We start from the raw sequence: 22,762 nt of genomic DNA, 5'->3' as shown, positions 1-22,762 counted from the left end.
AGTGCCATAGAGCTCAGAAGGCCAATATTCCTACACTCAATGAACTTTACTATCAAAGTAGTTTTTTTCCCTCCAAAAATGTTTGAAGAGTTTATTTTATTAGATTTCACATGTCCTAATAAGAGATATAAATGATGAAACATTTCTAAACTTCTAAGCTAAAATGCTCCAAACTTAATTTTATGTGCAATGCATTGCAAAATAACACCTCTTAAAGTCAGTTTTGTAGTCTGTGTTCTTGGTCACATTTCTCTCAACTATTGTGATTTTAGTGACTACTACTTTATTTTTTTCTTAAATTACTAAGAAACTTTACAAAAAGAATGAAATTGCAAACTATCATCCTAGTTTTTGGTTTTTTTGTTTTACATAATTAAGAAACCATATAGGAAAAAAATACTACTTCTTTTGTTATCCCATACTGTTCTCTATTTCGTAACTATAAATAGCATTTCTTAAACAGGTTTAGCACAGAATCACATTTCTTTTACATTGCATTTAATACTCAGAGGACCTAAGTCTTCCAACTGGAGAGAGGTTCTATGGCTTGATATATTTTTCCTTACTGTGATCCCAATGAAAAGAATGGAAACCGAAAAGGTTAAAGTTATATGCCCGGGCCTCCTAGGTTCCATTATTATGACAATTATAATCATTACTATTATGACAATTATAATGGAAGTTCTCAGGTGTGAATTCATCTAAAAATTGTTAAGCCATTTCTGTCTTCTTCCTTTTAAAGTTACAATACACATTCTGTTTATTAAGCAAGTGTATCTTAGTAGTTTACAGTTTTTCTATAGAGCAAAATTTCCTTTATCTCTTAAAAATTCATTCTTTAAAACTTAGAAGTGGGCTTCCCTGGTGGCGCAGTGGTTGAGAGTCCGCCTGCCGATGCAGGGGACACGGGTTCGTGCCCCGGTCCGGGAAGATCCCACATGCCGCGGAGCGGCTGGGCCCGTGAGCCATGGTCGCTGAGCCTGCGCGTCCGGAGCCTGTACTCCGCAATGGGAGAGGCCACAACAGTGAGAGGCCCGCGTACCGCAAAAAAAAAAAAAAAAAACAAAAACAAAAACTTAGAAGTATACCCCTAGTTGTAGTTTACTAGACTTTGCTAAGTCGCCTTTTACCTGAGCTATATTAAGAATTCTAATTTTTATAACTTTCAAAATTTATTATATCTCCTGAAAGTCATTTTTTCTACTCTACAGTAATTAACTTTTTATATAACGTTCACAGGGCTGTCCCTTTCTACCCTACCTTCGTCACTTTGATCAAGTTAATATTTTTGTTCACTTACTAATTTATATTTATAAATTTATGTGTGGCTCACTTTGTAATTTACATGTACAATCTCACATAATTATATATGTAATAATATTATTGTTAAGGCAGTATATGAGTCTATTAGTGAAATGAAAATTAAATATACTAAACAATTTTAATAAGAATTTTATTTTCATTTGTCATTATAGGTGCAATGTAAAATGTAGAGTTATACTATTTTAGCAGTTAGCATAGTTACTTTAAAATCCCTCAAAATTAATTTTATATTAATTTTAAGAATAATTGTCAAAATTAAATGTATCTATAAATGTTATGCCAGTCTTTGAATGCCTATGCTGCTGTTAAAGTCTAACTTGGGTTAAGATTATTCGAGAAAGGTGAAGGTAAATTTCTAATGCTTGAGGAATAGATGGGGTGGAATATTTATATGAACCTATTATTTCTTCTCCTAATATACAGCAAAATGCCATCACTTTATACTGCCTAAAATATGATAAAAACATTCAGGTACTTCTTAATAAAAGAGGTGAAATATATTAAATTTGCCAAAACACAGTAGTCTGTTATAACATTAATATTTGCTAAAGTTACTTTATTATGTATATAAATTACATAGCTCAATAATAAGAAAATCTTAATTGTGGTTGACTATTAAAGTTGTATTTTTTTTCCCCACAACTCTCACTTACCCTTTCTTTTTTAATAAAGTAGTAATTTTCCCTAATATTTCAGTCAAATATGGATAAGTGAGATTTTACTGTATTTTCATATTTCTGTAAGTTTGTATTTGGGCACTTATATTTTTGACTTGGATACAAATACCTTTAATTTTTCCACTGTGGTCTTATGGAAACATATGGTGAACTTGATTTAATTGAGTTTACTACATTTAAGTAATATCTTAGTAAAAGTCTATCCAATGTCATTTCTACACCGAAACCACACTGTAACACTGTTTGTTATGCAGTGAAGTTAAGTATATATATGATGGGCCTGTTTGAGATTCTGTGGAATTTAAATATCTAATTACCAAAAGACCCTGGAATGAAATTATCTCTCATATGTATTAGGGTGCCCAGACCTGCACTATACAAAGTTACAGTGATGTTCCAGTGTATTTATTTTGAAAGAAAGCGATGCAGACATTTATTTTTTACTTTCTTATTGTAGGCTCCCAGCAGTCTTATGGAGACCCTTGAACAGCATCTAAATACATTAGAAGGAAAGAAACCTGGAAACAAGTACGCATTAGTTGTATATTCTAAATAAGATGAAAAATACTAGACTCATTCTTTATACAGTGAGATTTATCACGGTACTACCGTTTTAGGGTATGCTTTATTGTAATTATCCTGAGTTCCCTTGAAACCCCTACCCTTCCCATTAACTTACGACATCATGACCCCATTATAGGTAATCTGTCTGCAGGCTAATTCGGCAAACTAGTAGGTTGTACCTGTGTTGGCTGGACTTGCTGATTTATTTATTATTTTGCCCTCAGAAGGGACTCACAATCCTCAGAAAAAGAATTGCTCATGCTAAAACTTGAGACTGTCATCATTGGGAACCCAATTTCCCAAGCAGCCTTGAACACTCTGTTATGTTTCCGAGCCTACTGTGAAAAAGCAGAGCCTTCAGGAATGGCTTTCTGGACTTCAGACTCTCCCCAGGTGGACCCTTCAGCATGGCATGCTGCTGACACTTGACAGTTATTTTTCTAGACAGAGTAGCAGTTGAGCAACGATAAGTGTAGTTTTAGTAGACTTTCAACCTTTCTGTTTGGACACTTAGATTTTTGACCATTTTTCCTGACCGCATGCCAAAAATGTCCAGGTTCCATTTTTGTCTTCTCTCCAGCCGGGATCATACTTGTCGGTTCACAAGACCTGGTACTTTCCCGTCTTTGTACCTCGCTCAGAGTGTAATTCTGCTAATCTTGGGTGCCTCCCCTCCTTGTCTCTGCGTGCGTGCATTTTACACATCCTGGGGAGGGCCATCTCATGAGGGCTTCCTTAATCATGCACCACACTGCTTTATGACTCTCCTCCCCACCTCCCCTGCCCTGATATGTGGTTTAAATGGATTTTCTGATTCTTAAGGTCAGGGACTATTTTATACTTCATTATCTCCACCTAAAAACATAATGTAGCTCTCTCTATAGAGTCAGCTTGAAATCTGTTTTTGTTGGTGATCCCAGCTTTATGTTGATTCTGTTTAGATCGACAGCAGAAATTGGTAGAGACAACCCGTGAACTGCTCATTGTAGGGCTATAGGCTGATCGTGGATTTTACCTGTGATACAGCTACCAAAATGCACCTCCTTTCTGCTTGCTTCTCTCTGGGCATTCTCCCAGAATCTAGACTCGTGTCTTGAGTCACTCTTTTGCCTGTTGTTTAGCTAAGGGTGATTTCTGTCATCTTTTCCAAGTTAGTATAAAAATTATTGCATGTCTTAAGTTTTCGATGGTAAACAACGGAGTAGGGCTCTCTCAGGCTGTGATGGCAGAGCTATTTGGAATGATGGATGACAGGACCTCTCAGGGGCTCTGTCAAGGTTGTACCGTTGTCCAAGGTCTGTCCCCACTTCAGTGTGGCCATGGACGATCAGACTTGTGTGTGTAGATTGACGTCAACTGAAAAGACGTGCGAGTATGTTAAGTCACAAAGGAGGGTGCCAGCTTCCAGTAATTGCTGCCTCCTCCCACCCCTCCCGTATTAGGGTGTCTGGGAAGCCAAATGAGTGGCCCAGGATTTAAGCCAAAGGAGGCAGGAAGCCTGAGAAATGTCCCTCTTCCTGTGGCAGATGGATCCCTTTAGCTGAGGAAATATGCATATGCCAGAGTTAGAGCCTCTCCCTTGGGCCATGCAGGATGCGCATGGGTGCAAGTCAGCTTCTCCGCCCTCTTCCCCGCTCAGGTCCCCGCACCCCGCACAGGTCCACCCTCTTCCCTCCTGAAATCTGCCAGGGCTGCAGTTCTGTGAGAAGCCGCCTTCTCGAGTGGATCTCATCAGCCCTAACTTCAGCTCTAAAGCCGCCCCCTTGTGGCTGCTGCCAGCTATTTTTGGACTATTTGGCTGTGGACACTTGGTTACATTTCTAGGAGGAGTAAAATAAGAACTTAATGATCTTCTGTTTTGCATTACCTTGTACTGAGCGTCATTTTCCTCTCTCCTTTAAAATCATTTTATGCTTGTCAGATTTCTTTTCTGAATTGGCTGAGACCACCTATGAACTTGTCTTTTGCTTATTCCCTATTTTTAAAATAAATGAACTATAGTAGTTAACTATTTTCTTCTTTGTATGTTTGTGCTTACCTGGGACCTTAAGTGAAGGGTGAGTACTATATTGAGTGACATTTTTTGCATTTGGTTATTCCTAAAAATGCAAAAAACACTCTTAAAATTCCACATTTGGTATTTAGAACATTGAAAACTGATTTCTGTCCATTTTACACATCTGTGTTTTTTCATTATACTCTTAAAATTTTCTCCTAAGGTGGCTCGCATAAATGGTTTTATTTTGGTCTTCTTTGATCAAGACTAACAGACTCTCTTAGTTGTATATTCAGATATCCCTCTTAGATTTTAGACATCAAAGGCTTTTTCACTTGTTTAGTAAACAAAAGATTTCCCTATGGCACGTGGCAGAAGTGCCAAAAGACAATGCTATTAAGAAAATTAATTACTTAAACGGGTTTTCTTTGTCTTCTGGTAGCAGTATAAAACTATTCTAACCTCTAAGTCAAGTAAGTGCATAAAATGAAGCATTTTCAAATGTCTGCTAAAAAACACGTAGGCCTTTTATATTTAGTCCTTATATCCACCGATACTTGTTTTTGAAATTCTATGCAATACTGTGTGATATGCCTTTGTATATTGTCTGTTTCTGTAATTCCACAGAACAAAAGAGAGAAATTGATTTTATTTTATATGTGGGTTTACTAAGTGTTGAGGGTGCAAGAAACTCAAGTTTATTGTAATTAAAATTATTTGGAAGAGATAGGTTTTTCACATCTGTGTTTTGTTTGTCTTTCTGGCTAGCATTTTTGACCAAAAACTGTGTAGGGATTAGTGTTGTGAATAAGAAATAAAATTTCTTCTTTTGATAGTTTACCATTAACACATGGGAAGTGTAAACCTTAGCATTTTCTGTGTTTATCATAGAAACCCATGGATTTGTTTGTAACATTTTACAGGATCTGTGGGTCATTCATTCTCTTCTAAAATTACATTCGTGTTTTATTTTCCCCCAACATGGTTCACCATGTACTAAATTTCTCTAGCTGAAGTTATTGAAATAAGTATCGGGCTTTAAATAATGTCATTATATATAAAAGATTGTAGCATTTCCTTTTATAAAGGGCGAAGAGCCAGTGGTAGGGTAGAACATCAGCTGAGGAACAGGTAAAAAGAAGCAATTTGTATGTTGTGTAGGGGAGGAACAAATGTGCTGGGCTCCCCTGTGATTTTGTCAGGACGGGCTGGAATGTGAAATGTGCACAGACAGACTTGAACTGGAGCCTGAAATCCACCATTAAAGAATGATGAGACTTTGGCGAGTTATTTACCTCTCTGAGCCTCCGAGCCCTCAGACTTCAATCAGTGTTGAGTGATGCTTTTTAAAGCTGTGGCCCCAATGGGAGCACCTCTGGTTCTACCTTTTTGATGAAATCATGGCAAAACCTGGATCTGGTCCATGGGAACAGAAGTCATACATCCTGACAGTTTAGTTTCATACAGTATAATTTTTAAGATGTTTGGTTAATTTATTTTTAAGATGTTTGGTTAGTTTATTTTGGTTAATATGTTTATCTGATATAAAACAATGAGATAGGTTCGCTTCCTTCAAAAAATTTGGCATCTAGTGGAGAAGACAGACGAATAAGATACAGTGCATCAAGTGGGATGATAGTGGGAGACAGGAGGTTTTTTTGCTGAATCCATGGGGTAGCTACAAGTGTCATTTAGTAACAGCACTCATGCAAGAGCTTGACAAAGTGATTATTGTGCCAATTATGATATTTTGTACTTAGGTTCGAGCATGATATTCTTTAGTAGTAGGTAGAGAAATTCTGTCATTTTTCTTTATTTTGCTACAGAGTATAGAATATGTTAGAAACTTGTATGTATTAGTTTGGAAATACAGTTCAAAAAGTTCTCGTTCATCCTCAGTTCTCTTTTCTGTATTAATATTGCTCACTGTGTCAGTACCACTAAGAATTGGTTCATGAAAATCTCTTGAGAGAGAAACAAATTAATTTCAATTAACTCATTCTTAGAAACTGACCACATCAGATGGCTTCTATGTTTTCTTTGCAGAGTTAAGGCTATTATTTTCTTGGATTTTTATTTAGACTTAACTCCCTTCCTTTTCCGCATATGTAAAGAGAAAAAAATGGTAGGAGTGGAGGAATTATTAACCAAAAACTCATTAGGGAATGTTCAACCTCAGTACTAGATTTTTAGGTTCCTAAGTTTCTGAGATATAGAGAATACTGTGATTCCATTTATTTCAGTAGACCCTTAGTGAGCAATATAGAGAAGCATATATCCTTTTCTTCATAGGATATGTTACTCTGAAGATAACAGCCCAAGTACACATAACCTAATCGAGTGTAACCCTTATGCATCTGTCTTCCTTATATCACAGAAATCTCTGTTAGCCCTTGCTTTCATGTTCATTTTAAGTGAAAACTAAATTTAGACAGGAAATGGCAGGCTTGTGTTTGCAAATGAAGTTGAACATAAGAGGTATTAATCTGGCATATAATATTGTTAAATTTCTTTTGCTATATCCAATATAATAAAAATTCATGATATTGTATAAAACTCCAGTTACTAAATCTCTGCTGATTTTATTTTACTCCTGCCACGTGTGATATTTTCTCTGTAGATAAGTAGAAGGGCATCCCTGCCATTCTCTGAGACCCTGACAATAGTCTTCTTACTGAAATGTCTTTTTTTCTTCATTTTGTTTCCTTACTAATTTATTTTCCACCAATTCAGGTTAGTAAAACCTAAGCTGTTTAGGCAGTCATCTCTGAAGCATTTTTCTAGAAATGATATATATAATCAGTGCTACCAGCAATCTAACTGAAAAAAAAAATGTATTTCTTCCTGATTTTCCCTCACTCCCTTAGACACAAGCATTGAGGTTACTCTTCTTTTTCCAGCTCCCAAGTTCTCACAGGATAATGGGAATATTTCTCATAGATAGTTTTCATTACAGCCATGAGAAAACCCAGACAATCTCTAGGAGTACGCACAGTGTGGAGTATGCACAGTGTGTCTCAGCTCAGTATGGAAGCTGAGACACACATCAGGCACAGGGCTTGTAGGGATCTTTTTTTTAATTCTAGTGCTCCTTTTATGTATCACAGTTATGACTAAGTGAATCACAATGTGCTTTAACCTTAATGGGTTTTCTAACTTGTAAAAATAATAAACTGGACGATCTTTTAAAAATTCTGGAAAGCATTATTTTTCCCAAGTCTTGGCAATTTTTTTAAAACTCCAATTTGAACAGTTTATTTTTGATGGACGTAGGCAATAAAGATCAATTCGAATAATTAATTGAGTTGCTAGAGATAGCAAAAAAAGATTTTGAATTTAAGAATTTCTAATACTAGAAATTAAGTGGATGGGAGACATTGGAAGCAGATGTTGTAATTGAGTAAAAGATAAAATATATTTTAAAAATAGTTTATCCATTACTAAAAAAGTCTGTATATAAACAAGTTAATGCTTGACCAACCATCAAACTTAAGTGCTTCTACAAATGTATTCATGTATATCCAATTTTAATTCTTTTTGGTTGCCTTTTAGATCTGGTGCTCCCTCTCCATTAAGTAAGGTAAGTTTGTTTTTTGTTTTGTTTTGACCATTTTAACGACTTTTGATTGTACAGTTCAGTGGCATTAAGTACATTCACATTGTTGGGTAGCCATCGCTGTCATCTGGTTGGAGAACATTTGTCATCTTCCCCAGCTGAAACTCTGTACCCTTTAAACACTAACTCCCTGTCCCCCTCTCTGACCACTCTCACCCCCAGCTCCTGGCAGGCACCATTCTACTTTCTGTCTCTGTGAATTTGATTACTCTAGGTCCCTCAAATAAGTGGAACTGTCCTTCAGTATCTGTCCTTTCGTGACTGGCGTATTTTACTTAGCATAGAATCTTCAACGTTCATCCATTTTGTAGCATATGTCAGAAATTTCCTTTCTTTTTAAGTCTGAATGCTATTCCATTCTATGTGTGTACCACATTTTGTTCATCCATCCATCCATCCATTAATGATCACGTGGGTCACTTCCGCCTTTTGGCTCTTGTAAATAATGCTCCTGTGAACATGGTGTACAAGTATCTGTTCAAGTCCCTGTTTGCAGTTCTTTTGGGTCTATACCCGGAAGTGGAATTGCTGAGTCATATGGTAGTTTTATTTTTAATTTCTTGAGGAAAGGTAAGTTTTTATGTATTCCCCTTTATATTAGTTTCTTAGTCATATAGCAATGTGTACTTAGCCCTCTATCTGGACTAAATTTTTCTTTAAGTAGACGAAATTTTCATACATTTATATTACAACTGAAAACAAATGTGTGAGTGTTAACGTCTTACTAGTTACAAAGCACTTTCTCGTACTCTGAATCACAGCCCTGTGAGATAAATAAGGCACATAACATTGTGCCTGTTTTGATGGTAGAGAAACCAATTGTCATTGGGTATCCTCACAAGCATACCTTTTAGACAGTCTACCGTAATAACTGTCACAACTCCTTCACCTCCGTCTCTCCTTTAGCATCCTGAAGGACAGGATTAGGGTTGTTAGTGACAGGAGTATTTACTTCTATAGGTCAGTAGTTCACATTTGCCATTGTATTTTTCACATTGCCATTTTCATTGCAAAAATGTGATAAATGTGCTCTGTCCTCTTTGCCAAATTTCTGTTACGTAACTGCTGTTATTACAGACAAAAAAGTTGGCATTATGACTGCACAGGGTACCCCAGACACCCTTTACTGTGTCAATACCTGGCCAGCTGCCCAAGAGACCCTCAGGGAGCTCCAACAATCAAAAAAACAAAGAAACAAACAACCTAAGCTCCCTGGTGATTCTGCTACAGAGCCAGGTTTAAAATCATTATGTCACATGGGAGAAGATGACGGTGTGGGAAGATGCAGAGTTAGCGTCTCCCCACAACTAGGGAGCCTGCTGGCCGCTGGTGGGAGACTCTGATGCCCAAGGAGATTGGAGGAACCCCAAAGTGAACCAGTAGGACGTAGGGGGACCAAGTGGGGAGGAGAAGTGGATGCCAGACAAGATCAGTGCCCCTGAGGCCGGGGAGATCAGGAGAGGCAGGCAGGAGGGGCCATCCAGGAGGAGCAGGAGAGGAGCAGAGGGCGATTGCCCTGCCCACTGGGGCCGTGGGAGCCTCTGACCTCCCAGGCTGTTCCCCTACAATCCAAAGCCCCCTCTAGGCGACGTGGGTTCTGGGAGCATAGGAGGGAGGCCAGGGAGATTAGGAAAAGCAGGCGGGAGGGGCCCTGTGGGAGGAGCAGGAGAGAAGCAGAGGATGATTGCCCCACCCACTCGGGCATGGGGAGCCTGCTGAGCTCCCAGGCCAGTCCCCTCCCCACCAAGACCCACCCCTCCCTGCCAGCCACATTGGTCCTCGGGGCATAGGAGGGAGGCCGGGGAGATCAGGAGAGGCAGGAGGTGGTGGGGCGGTAGCCCTCTGGGAGTAGCGAGAGAGGAGGGGAGGGCGTTTGCCTCACCCCCTTGAACCCAGGAAGCCTGCTGGGATCCCAGGTAAGGTCTCCTGCCCTCTGAGACCAGGGGTGGGGGGCATGCCTGGGCCCCTTCTGTTCCTTGAGCCTAAGCCCCACCCCCTACTGTCCCCAGGGCCTTTTCCAGCCCTGTGGGTCCTGAGCATTGGCCCCACCCATTGTCCAAACCGCACCCTTGCTTACTCCCTGCCCTCCACAGCCAAGGCCTTTCCCCCCATTTCTTGTTTTCTTTTCCCTCCTCCTCTTTTTTACTATTGTGGTACTGATGTACCTTCTGGTTGATTCATCTATATTTTATTTTTATATTCTCTCTAACATATCTGTTAGTTTCCTAGTCTAATTTTATTTTTTACTTTGTTATTCGGGTTTTTTTGTTTTTTGGGGTTTTTTTGCCACCCCACGTGGCTTGTGGAATATTGGTTCATGAGCCTGGGGTTGGGCCAAAGTTCCTGCGGTGGGAGCTCCAAGTCCGAACTACAGGACTCACAGAGAACCTCAGACCCCAGGGAATATTCATCGCAGTGAGGTCTCACGGAGTTCCTTACCTCACCACCAAGAAGCAGCTCTGCCCAGCAGCCTACAAACTCCAGTGTTGGAAGCCTCAGACCAAACAACCAGTAAGACAGTAACACAATCCCACTCATAAAAAAAAAAAAAAAAGGCAAAAAACTATGTCACAGATGAAGGAGCAAGGTAAAAACCTACAAGACCAAATAAATGAAAAGGAAATAGGCAATCTACCTGAAAAAGAATTCAGAGTAATGATAGTAAAGATGATCCAGAATCTTGAAAATAGAATGGAGGCATGGATTGAGAAAATACAAGAAATGTTTTAACAAAGATCTAGAAGAACTAAAGAACAAACAGAGATGAACAACACAATAGCTGAAATGAAAAATACACTAGAAGGAATCAATAACAGAATAACTGAGGCAGAAGAATGAATAAGTGAGCTGGAAGACAAAATGGTGGAAATAACTGCCAAGGAGCAGAATAAAGAAAAAAGAATGAAAAGAATTGAAGACCTCTCAGACAACACTAAACACACCAACATTCGAATTATAGGGGTCCCAGAACAAGAAGAGAAAAAGAAAGGGTCTGAGAAAATATTTGAAGAGATTATAGTTGAAAACTTCCCTAACATGGGAAAGGAAATAGTCACCCAAGTCCAGGAAGCACAGAGAGTCCCATACAGGATAAACCCTAGAAAAAACACACCAAGACACATTAATCAAACTAAAAAAAATAAATTCAAAGAAAAAATATTAAAAGCAGAAAGTGAAAAACGAAAATAAAATACAAAGGAATCCCCATAAGGTTATCAGCTGATTTTTCAACAGAAACTCTGCAGGCCAGAAGGGAGTGGCAGGATATACTTAAAGTGATGAAAGAGAAAAACCTATAACCAAGATTACTCTACCCAGCAAGGATCTCCTTCACATTCAGTGGAGAAGTCAAAAGCTTTTCAGACAAGTGAAAGCTAAGAGAATTCAGCACCACCAAACCAGCTTTGCAACAAATGCTAAAGAAACTTCTCTAAGCGGGAAACACAAAAGAAGGAAAAGACGCACAAAAACAAACCCAAAACAACTAAGAAAATGGTAATAGGAATATACATATCAATAATGACCCTGAATGTAAATGGATTAAATGCCCCAACCAAAAGACACAGACTGGCTAAATGGATAGAGAAACAAGACCCATATATATGCTGTCAACAGGAGACCCACTTCAGACCTAGGGACACATACAGACTGAATGTGAAGGGATGGAAAAAGATATTCCATGCAATGGAAATCAAAAGAAAACTGGACTGACAATACTCATATCAGATAAAATAGACTTTAAAATAAAGACTGCTACAAGAGATAAGGATGGACACTATATAATGATCAAAGGATCAATCCAAGAGAAGATGTAACAATTATAAATGTTTATGCACCCAACAAAGGAACACCTCAGTACATAAGGCAAATGCTAACAACCATGAAAGGAGAAATCGACAGTAACACATGATAGTAGGGGACTTTAACACCCCACTTATAACAATGGACAAATCATCCAAACAGAAAATAAATAAAGAAATACAGCTTTAAATGGCACAATAGACCAGATAGATCTAATTGATATTTATAGAACATTCCACCCAAAAGTGGCAGAATACACTTTCTTCTCAAGTGCACATGGAACATTCTGCAGGATAGATCACATCTTGGGTCACAAATCAAGCCTTGGAAAATTTAAGAAAATTGAAATCATATCAGGCATCTTTGCTGACCACACTGCTTGAGATTGGAAATCAGTTACAGGAAAAAAACTATAAAAAACACGAATACATGGAGGATAAATAATGTGCTACTAAATAACCAAGAGATCACTGAAGAAATCAAAGAAGAAATTAAAATATACATAGAAACAAATGACAACGAAAACACAAAGGCCCAAAACCTATGGGGCACAACAAAAGCAGTTCTAAGCGGGAAGTTTATAGCAATTCAATCTCAACTCCAGAAACAAGAAACATCTCAAATGAACAATCTAACCCTACACTTAAAACAACTAGAGAAAGAAGAACAAAGAAAACCCAAAGTCAGTAGAAGGAAAGAAATCATAAAGATCAGAGCAGAAATAAATGAAATAGAAACAAAACAGTAACAAAGGTCAGTAAAACTAAAAACTGGTTCTTTGAGAAGATAAACAAAATTGGTAAACCCTTAGCCAGACTCATCAAGAAAAAAAGGGAGAGGATGCAAATCAATAAAATCAGAAATGAAAAAGGAAAAATCACAACTGACACTGCAGAAATACAAAGGATTATAAGAGACTACTACAAACAACTATATGCCAATAAAATGGACAACCACAGAGAAATGGAAAAATTCTTGGAAAGGTAAAATTTTCCAAGACTGAACCAGGAAGAATTCGAAAATATAAATAGATCTATCACAAGTAATGAAATTGAAACGGTAATTAAAAATCTTCCAATAAACAAAAGTGCGGGACCAGATGGCTCCACAGGTGAATTCTAGCAAACATTTAGAGAAGAGCTAACACCCATCCTTCTCAGACTCTTGCAAAAAATTGCAGAGGGAGAAATACTCCCAAATGGATTCTATGAAGCCACCATCATGCTGATAGCAAAACCAGAAGAGATCGCAAAATAAGAAAATTATAGACCAATATCACTGATGCACACAGATGCAAAAATCCTGAACAAAATACTAGCAAGTGGAATCCAACAGCACATTAAAAGGATCATACACCATGATCAAGTGAGATTTATCCCAGGGATGCAAGCATTCTTCAATATATGTAAATCAATCAATGTGAAACACCACACTAACAAATTAAGGAATAAAAACCATATGATCATATCAATAGATGCAGAAGAAGCTTTTGACAAAATTCAACACCCATTTATGATAAAAAAAAAAAAACTCTCCAGAAATTGGGCATAGAGGGAACCTACCTCAACATTATAAAGGCCATATATGACAAACCCACAGCAAGCATCATACTCCATGGTGAAAAACTGAAAGCATTTCCTCTAAGATCAGGAACAAGACAAGGATGTCCACTCTCGCCGCTTTATTCAACATAATTTTGGAAGTCCTAGCCACAGCAATCAGAAGAAAAAGAAATAAAAGGAATCCAAATCAGAAAAGAAGAAGTAAAACTGTCACTGTTTGCCAGTGGCATGATACTATACATAGAAAATCCTAAAGATGCCACCAGAAAACTACTAGAACAAATAAGTGAATTTGGTAAGGTTGCAGGATACAAAGTTAATGCACAGAAATGTCTGGCATTCCTATACACCACCAATGAAAAATCAGAAAGAGAAATTAAGGAAACACTCCCATTTACCATTGCAACAAAAAGAATAAAATACCTAGGAATAAACCTGCCTACAGATGTGAAAGACTTGTACTCAGAAAACTACAAAACACTGATGAAAAATCAAAGATGACATAAACAGATGGAGAAATATACTATGTCCGTGGATTGGAAGAATCAATATTGTGAAAATGACTGTACTACCAAAAGCAATCTACAGATTCAGTGCAGTCCCTAGCAAACAACCATAGCATTCCTCACAGAATTAGAACAGAAAATTTTACAATTCGTATGGAAACACAAAAGACCCGGAATAGCTAAAGTAATATTGAGAAAGAAAGAGAGAGTTGGAGGAATAAGGCTCCCCAACTTCAAACTATACCACAGAGATACAGTAATCAAGACAGTATGGTACTGGCACAAAAACAGAAATATAGATCAATGGTACAGGATAGAATGCCCAGAGATAAATCCACACACCTGTAGTCAACTAATCTATGACAAAGGAGTCAAGGATATACAACGGAGAAAAGACAGTCTCTTCAATAAGTGGTGCTCGGAAAACTGGAGAGCTACACGTAAAAGAATGAAATTAGAACACTCCCTAACACCGTACACAAAAATAAACTCCAAATGGATTAAAGACTTAAATGTAAGACCAGACACTATAAAACTCTTAGAGGAAAACATAGGAAGAACGTTCTTTGAGATAAACCACAGCAAGATCTTTTTTGACCCACCTCCTAGAGGAACAGAAGTAAAAACAAAAATAAACAAATGGGACTTAATTAAACTTAAAAGCTTTTGCATAGCAAAGGAAACCATAAACAAGACAAAAAGACAACCTTTAGAATGGGAGAAAATATTTGTAAGTGAAACAACAGACAAAGGATTAATCTCCAAAATATACAAATAGTGCATGGAGTTCAATATCAAAAAAACAAGTTAAAAAATGGGTGGAAGTACACCATGATCAAGTGGGGTTTATCCCAGGAATGCAAGGATTCTTCAATATATGCAAATCAATCAATGTGATACACCATATTAAAAAATTGAAGGAGAAAAACCATATGATCATCTCAATAGATGCAGAGACAGCTTTCAACAAAATTCAACACCCATTTATGATAAAAACTCTCCAGAAAGTAGGCATAGAGGGAACTTACCTCAACATAATAAAGGCCATATATGACAAACCCACAGCCAACATCATCCTCAGTGGTGAAAAACTGAAACCATTTCCACTAAGATCAGGAACAAGACAGGGTTGCCCACTCTCACCACTATTATTCAATATAGTTTTGCAAGTTTTAGCCACAGCAGTCAGAGAAGAAAAAGAAATAAAAGGAATCAAATCAGAAAAGAAGAAGTAAAGCTGTCACTGTTTGCAGATGACACGATACTATACAGAGAGAATCCTAAAGAAGCTACCAGAAAACTACTAGAGCTAATCAATGAATGTGATAAAAGTAGCAGGATACAAAATTAATGTGCAGAAATCTCTTGCATTCCTATACACTAATGAAGAAAAATCTGAAAGTGAAATTAAGGAAACACTCCCATTTACCATTGCAACAAAAAGAATAAAACACCTAGGAATAAACCTACATAAGGAGGCAAAAGACCTGTTTGCAGAAAATTATAAGACACTGATGAAAGAAATTAAAGATGCTACAAATAGATGGAGAGATATACCGTGTTCTTGAATTGGAAGAATCAACATTGTGAAAACGACTATACTACCTAAAGCAATCTACAGATTCAATGCAATCCCTATCAAACTACCACTGGCATTTTTCACAGAAGTAGAACAAAAAATTTCACAATTTGTATGGAAACACAAAGGACCCCGAATAGCCAAAGCAATCTTGAGAACGAAAAGCAGAGCTGGAGGAATCAGGCTCCCTGACTTCAGACTATACTACAAAGCTACAGTAATCAAGACAGTATGGTACTGGCACAAAAACAGAAATATAGATCAATGGAACAGGTTAGAAAGCCCAGAGATAAACCCACGCATATATGATCACCTTATCTTTGATAAAGGAGGCAAGAATATACAGTGGAGAAAAGACAGCCTCTTCAATAAGTGGTGCTGGGAAAACTGGACAACTACATGTAAAAGAATGAAATTAGAACACTCCCTAACACCATACACAAAAATAAACTCAAAATGGATTAAAGACCTAAACATAAGTCCAGACACTATCAAACTCTTAGAGGAGAACATAGGCAGAACACTGACATAAATCACAGCAAGATCCTTTTTGACCCACCTCCTAGAGAAATGGAAATAAAAACAAAAATAAACAAATGGGACCTAATGAAACTTCAAAGCTTTTGCACAGCAAATGAAACCATAAACAAGACCAAAAGACAACCCTCAGAATGAGAGAAAATATTTGCAAATGAACCAACTGACAAAGGATTAATCTCCAAAATTTACAAGCAGCTCACGCAGCTCAATATCAAAAAAACAAACAACCCAATCCAAAAATGGGTGGAAGACCTAAATAGACATTTCTCCAAAGAAGATATACAGACTGCCAACAAACACATGAAAGAATGCTCAACATCATTAATCAGAGAAGTGCAAATCAAAACTACAATGTGATATCATCTCACACCAGTCAGAATGGCCATCATCAAAAAATCTAAAAACAGTAAATGCTGGAGAGGGTGTGGAGAAAAGGGAACCCTCTTGCACTGTTGGTAGGAATGTAAATTGATACAGCCGCTATGGAGAACAGTATGCAGGTTCCTTAAGAAACTAAACATACAACTACCATATGACCCAGCAATCCCCCTACTGGGCATATACCCTGAGAAAACCATAATTCAAAAAGAGTCATGTACCACAATGTTCATTGCAGCACTGTTTACAATAGCCAGGACATGGAAGCAACCTAACTGTCCATCAACAGATGAATGGATAAAGAAGACATGGCACATATATACAATGGAATATTACTCAGCCATAAAAAGAAATGAAATTGAGTTATTTGTAGTGAGGTGGATGGACCTAGAGCCTGTCATACAGAGTGAAGTAAGTCAGAAAGAGAAAAACAAATATCTTATGCTAACACATATATATGGGATCTAAAAAAAAAAAAAGATCATGAAGAACCTAGGGGCAAGACAGGAATAAAGATGCAGACCTACTAGAGAATGGACTTGAGTACACGGGGAGGGGGAAAGGTAAGTTGGGACAAAGTGAGAGAGTGGCAAAGACGTATATACAGTACCAAATATAAAATCGATAGCTAGTGGGAAGCAGCCGCATAGCACAGGCAGATCAGCTCGGTGCTTTGTAACCACCTAGAGGGGTGGGATTGGGAGGGTGGGAGGGAGGGAGACACAAGAGGGAAGAGATATGGAGATATATGTGTAACTGATTTCCTTTGTTATAAAGAAGAAACTACTAACACACCATTATAAAGCAATTATACTCCAATAAAGATGTTAAAAAAAAATGGGTTGAAGACCTAAATAGACATTCACCAAGGAAAACATACAGTTGGCCAAGAGACACATGGAAAGATGCTCAGCATCACGAATTATTAGAAAAATGCAAATCACAACTACAATGAGGTATCACCTCATGCTGATCAGAATGGCCATTTTCCAAAAATCTAGAAACAATAAATGCTGGAAAGGGTGTAGTGAAAAGGGAACCCTCCTGCACTGTTGGTGGGAATGTCAGTTGATCCAACCATTATGGAAAACAGTGTGGAGGTTCCTTAAAAAACTGAAAATAGAACTGCCATACGACCCAGCAATCCCAGTACTGGGCATATACCCTGAGAAAACCATAATTCAAAAAGAGATAATGTACCACAATGTTCACTGCAGCACTGTTTACAATAGCCAGGAAATGGAACCAACCTAATGTCCATCGAGAGATGAATGGATAAAGAAGATGTGGCATGTATATGCAATGGAATATTACTCAGCCAGAAAAAGAAATGAAATTGAGTTATTTGTAGTGAGGTGGATGGACCTAGAGTCTGTCATACAGAGTGAAGTAAGTCAGAAAGAGAAAAATACGATACGCTAACGCATATATATGGAATCTAAAAAAATACATATGGTACTGATGAACCTAGTTGCAGGGCAGGAATAAAGAGGTAGACGTAGAGAATGGACTTGAGGATGTGGGGTGGGAGGGCGAAGCTGGGGCGAAGTGAGAGTACCATCGACATATATACACTACCAAATGTAAAATAGTTGGCTGGTGGGAAACAGCAGCATAGCACAGGGAGATCGGCTCGGTGCTTTGTGGTGACCTACGGGGTGGGATAGGGAGGATGGGAGGGAGGCTCAAGAGGGAGGGGACGTGGGGACATGTGTATGCATATGGCCGATCTGCTTTGTCGTGCAACTGAAACTAACACTGTATTGTGAAGCAATTTTATTCCAATAAAAATCTATTAAAAGAAAAATGAATAAAATCATTATGTCTGTGGAAAAATTTCACCATACGAATACTGAGTAGAGTGTGGTAAAATTCTGGAATCCTTTGGGATGGTCTGTTTCTGCAGTTTGGCCAAATTGAATTTTCATCTTTTCTTCTTGTAGTAACAGGATTATTTTGGTTCTGTTTTCATACCTCCCACATCTCTTCAGAGCTTATTATTACAAGGCAGTTTTCAATGAGCCTTTGAAGAACTTCATTTCTGCATTTATATTGGTAGATTCATTGCTGTCATTACGTTCTCCCTGGTGTTTCATAAACATCACTTTCTAAGGTATTTACATGTATTGGCTTATTTTTATAAATTTATTTTATTTTTGGCTGTGTTGGGTCTTCGTTGCTGTGCGTGGGCTTTCTCTAGCTGCGGCAAGCAGGGGCTACTCTTCGTAGAGGTGAGCAGGCTTCTCATTGCAGTGGCTTCTCTTGTTGCCGAGCACGGGCTCTAGGCACACGGGCTTCACTAGTTGTGGCTCGTGAGCTCTAGAGCGCAGGCTCAGTATTTGTGGCGAACCAGCCTAGTTGCTCCACGACATGTAGGATCTTCCTGGACCAGGGCTTGAACCCATGTCCCCTGCATTGGCAGGTGGATTCTTAAGCACTGTGCCACCAGGGAAGCCCACATATATTCGTTTAAAAAAAAAGCCACTATTTTATTTCAGAGTTGTCAGTGTCCACAATGGATGACATGCAAATTAATGTTAGTCCTTTCTATCCCCTTGATAATCTTTCACATTCCATTTGGAAATTTTAAATTTTGGGTGAAGAGCAAAGCTTGAGTTCACCCTTTCTGAGCAACAGCATCCATACTGCTCATGGGTTTGTCTTTCTTGAAGTGCTGAGCGCTTGGCACTTGTGTATCTTTGGATTTTGACTTCTTGATTAGTTATATTCTTGGACAAACAGCTATTGAGCAGATACTATCTAAGTCTGGAAACTCCTATACATTTCTTATCTCCTCAGTCCTTTTTCTTAAATTGTTCTTTTTCAAACTTCCTCTGAGTTTGGTCTACTTGACATTAGATGTCCTGTTACAGCAGTGTCTGATGGCCCTTGCTTGACCTTGGTCTCTGTGCACTTTGCTTGCTGTTAGGTCTCGTTTCCACTTACAGAGCTAAGTATTGGTGGACTGGATTGAGATTGCTATTAATCTTTCTCTTGTGAATACAAGCAAATTAAATATACCAAATAGAGTTAGGGTAGTTACTAAACAAACATTTTTTTTGATATATTAGCTGACTATTAAGTCCTCTTCTTAAACCAGCCCAGGACAATAAATGTTAGGTTTTATTTCACTTTTTTAGTTTTATCTGTTTCATATTAGTGATGGGCTATCCTCAAGCTGTCGGTGACTTGAATCTTGTTTGGGAATTGTTCTCTGCCATCTGTGAACTATTTTGTAAGTTACATTTCTAGATTTTAAAGGCATCTGAGAAGACTTTACATGAAATCTGTTTAGGATGCAGAAAAGAAAACAATGGCCTTGGTTTCACAGAAGTCATTACAATTAATTTTTTTTTCCATTTTTGGCAGCTAGCAAGATCTTTCCCACTAATTTAATGTTTAGAAAGTATGTTTGGCTTTCATTTTATTTTATTTTTTTATTGAAGTGTAGTTGATTTACAATGCTGTGATAGTTTCTGATGCTCAGCGAAGTGATTCACCCCTTATATATATGTATATGTGTATATATGTGTGTTTGTGTATTCTTCTTCAGATTGTTTTCTATTATAAGTTATTTCAAGTTACTGAATAAAGTTCCCTGTGCTATACAGTAGGACCTTGTTGTTTATCTATTTTATATATAGTAGTGTGTATCTGTTAATCCCAAACTCCTAATTTATTGTTTGGCTTTAACTGTAAATACATGCATAGAAGTCATTGCAACGTTAGGCCAATTATTTTTTTTCATAATTTTATGTAAATTACATATAACTTTTAAAATTTGAAACATGTTTTGTCCAGTATTGATTATTTATTACAGTTCTCAATTTCAAATTTTCTTGAGTTATTTCTCCCACGAGGAGCAACCAGAAAATTGCTGGGAATGGCATGGGTCTGAAAATTGGAGGTCCTCTTGCCTTGTGTCCTGTAGATTCAAATCTGACCAGAGTGTGCTTTGCATCTTCCCTTTCAGTCTTCTCCAGCCACAACTGTTACGTCGCCTAATTCTACACCAGCTAAAACTATTGACACATCCCCTTCAGTTGATTTGTTTGCAACTGCATCTGCGGCTGTACCAGTCAGGTTAGTTCATGAGAATGCAGCGAACCGTTTATTAATATTATGATCAGGTTTTCATTTTATTTTTGTGTACCAAACCCAGTGACTTCACAAAATGAGATGTAGTCCTAGTAAATGTGTGATATTTGGGGTTATTTTCAGGTACATAGACTAAGTTCTTCTATACTTCATACAGTTACTTAGGCTTGTACCTCTCAAAGTGTAAGAAAGACGTAAGCTGTGGAAATCACCTTGGTGCTCACACATTTGGCAAAGGAAGTGGAAGAAAGATGCACACACTTCAGGTTCTTCTGAAATGGATGATATGGACAGTGTTTTCTGAAATTAGTTTCTTCTTGTGTGAAATTTAAAGGGTGTCTTAAAGTGCCAAGAAATGAGATGAAAGGAAGTGAAGTGAAATGAAATGCTTGTAGTTGCAGGCCAATTAGCTGGTGCATATGAGGAACTCAAACTCTGGCGGTAGGAAGAAACCATCAGGATGTGCCTAATTGCTTTTTTAAAATATTTATTTATTTATTTGGTTGCACCAGGTCTTAGTTGCGGCAGACAGGCTCCTTAGTTGTGGCTCATGGGCTCCTTAGTTGTGGCAGGTGGGCTCCTTAGTTGTGGCTCGTGGGCTCCTTAGTTGAGGCTCCAGGAATGCTTAATTGCAGCTCCAGGGCTCCTTAGTTGTGGCATGTGAACTCTTAGTTGCGGCATGCATATGGGATCTAGTTCCCCGACCAGGGATCAAATCCGGGCCCCCGTATTGGGAGCGTGGAGTCTTATCTACTGCACCACCAGGGAAGCCCCCTTATTGCTTTCGTAGTGCCTAAAGGTCAGAACAGTAGTGAGAAAGGGGAGGGATGACTGTGCTTTCTGTAAAATCTCTGGGCCACCTGAAATGAAGCCCCAACTCAGAGAGGCTTCCTCAGGTAATAATTTAGGTCAACTCTTTTTTGGTTCTTTAGCCTCGAGAGCATTCGAGTCCCATCTTGTAGTATCTGTGACTCTGATTATGAATGCCCTGTATTTGAAGACGTGAATTTTGAACTGAGCAATAAAGCCCCATGATGTGTGCGTGTTAACGATGCACGTTACCCTCTACTTGCTTAATTCTGCTTTCATGATCACAGGCTTGGTAAAGCCAAGTCCTTTCTGCCTCTATACTAAGATAAATTGCTTCTTATAAAAGCTTTGATTCCAGTCTTAATAATAAATGTTTCCCTGTTCTGGCTCTTAGACCAGTCGTATTTATGAAATAGACATCAAAACTAGGCAAGTTTCAGGGGTCTTGAAACTTTTTTTTTTTAAGCAGCAGAATCCTTTTTTCCAAAAAATATTGCTCGGAAATCTAACACGTAAAAAAGATAAAGATGGAATGGCTATTTATGAGGAGGGGTGGGGCACCTGGGACCCTGATGGCTTAGTACCTGGTCTGGCAGCCTTTAAGCCAGTGCTCCTTTAAACCTGACTGTACAGTGAAACCCCTGGGGTTGTAGTAAAATGAAGACTGATGTAGTAGATAATGGTTAAGCCTGGGATTTTGCATTTCTAACAAGGTCCCAGGATGCTGCTAGTTTGGAAACTACACTTTGAGTAACAACGCTCTAGGCTCCTCCTTGGAACTTCTTTAGATGGAGGAGCTTTGAAAAGCACAGCCCCAATTGAATAAGAGTGAAAAATATGGAATTATTTTTAGGTGAGGTCTCTTATAGGCAAACTTGATGTGTTGTAGTTTAACTTAGAAAAAAGGTACAATAGTGATTATTCATTTTAGTATTCTTTGGTTTATAAATTCTTTTCAAGTTAAGAATTATTTACCACACTACAAAAAAAGCATACAAAAAAACTTCAGAAAATAGAGAAAAGGAAAAAAATTACCAATAATTCTCTTACCTTTATTATTTGGAGTACGTTTCCTTTTGTCACAGCCCTCATAACCAGCATTTCAGATGCTACCCAGTGGACATAACATGTTTAAAATTCCCCCTTATTTTGAGGCATTTAGATTTTCCCTTTTAATTTCTGCTCTGTGATTTGCTGAGTGACCCATTGCTTGAGGTATAATTTAACTTTGCAAGAGTTGGCAAACGATGGCCCATAGATCAGATCTAGCCCACTGTCTTTTTCTGTAAATAAATTTTTATTGGAACAAAAG

At 38.1% G+C, this 22,762-nt stretch overlaps 1 protein-coding gene across 1 annotated transcript in view; it reads left to right on the top strand.

The window, feature by feature from the left end:
• The window catches only part of SNAP91 (synaptosome associated protein 91), a gene marked incomplete at its 5' end in the record, with an annotated part of 156,294 nt that overhangs the window by 72,528 nt on the left and 61,004 nt on the right, over positions 1-22,762 (top strand). The window contains 3 exons of the mRNA XM_082669274.1: positions 2,458-2,528; positions 8,113-8,140; positions 20,516-20,625. Coding sequence (XP_082525400.1) covers positions 2,458-2,528; positions 8,113-8,140; positions 20,516-20,625 — 209 coding nt within the window. The remainder of the gene's footprint in view (positions 1-2,457; positions 2,529-8,112; positions 8,141-20,515; positions 20,626-22,762) is intronic.

The sequence above is a fragment of the Grampus griseus genome, assembly GCF_964374135.1.
Source record: "Grampus griseus genome assembly, chromosome: 13".
Classification (NCBI taxonomy): domain Eukaryota; kingdom Metazoa; phylum Chordata; class Mammalia; order Artiodactyla; family Delphinidae; genus Grampus; species Grampus griseus.
The sequence above is the reverse complement of the archived record's forward strand: the minus strand, read 5'-3'. Positions and strand labels throughout refer to the sequence as shown.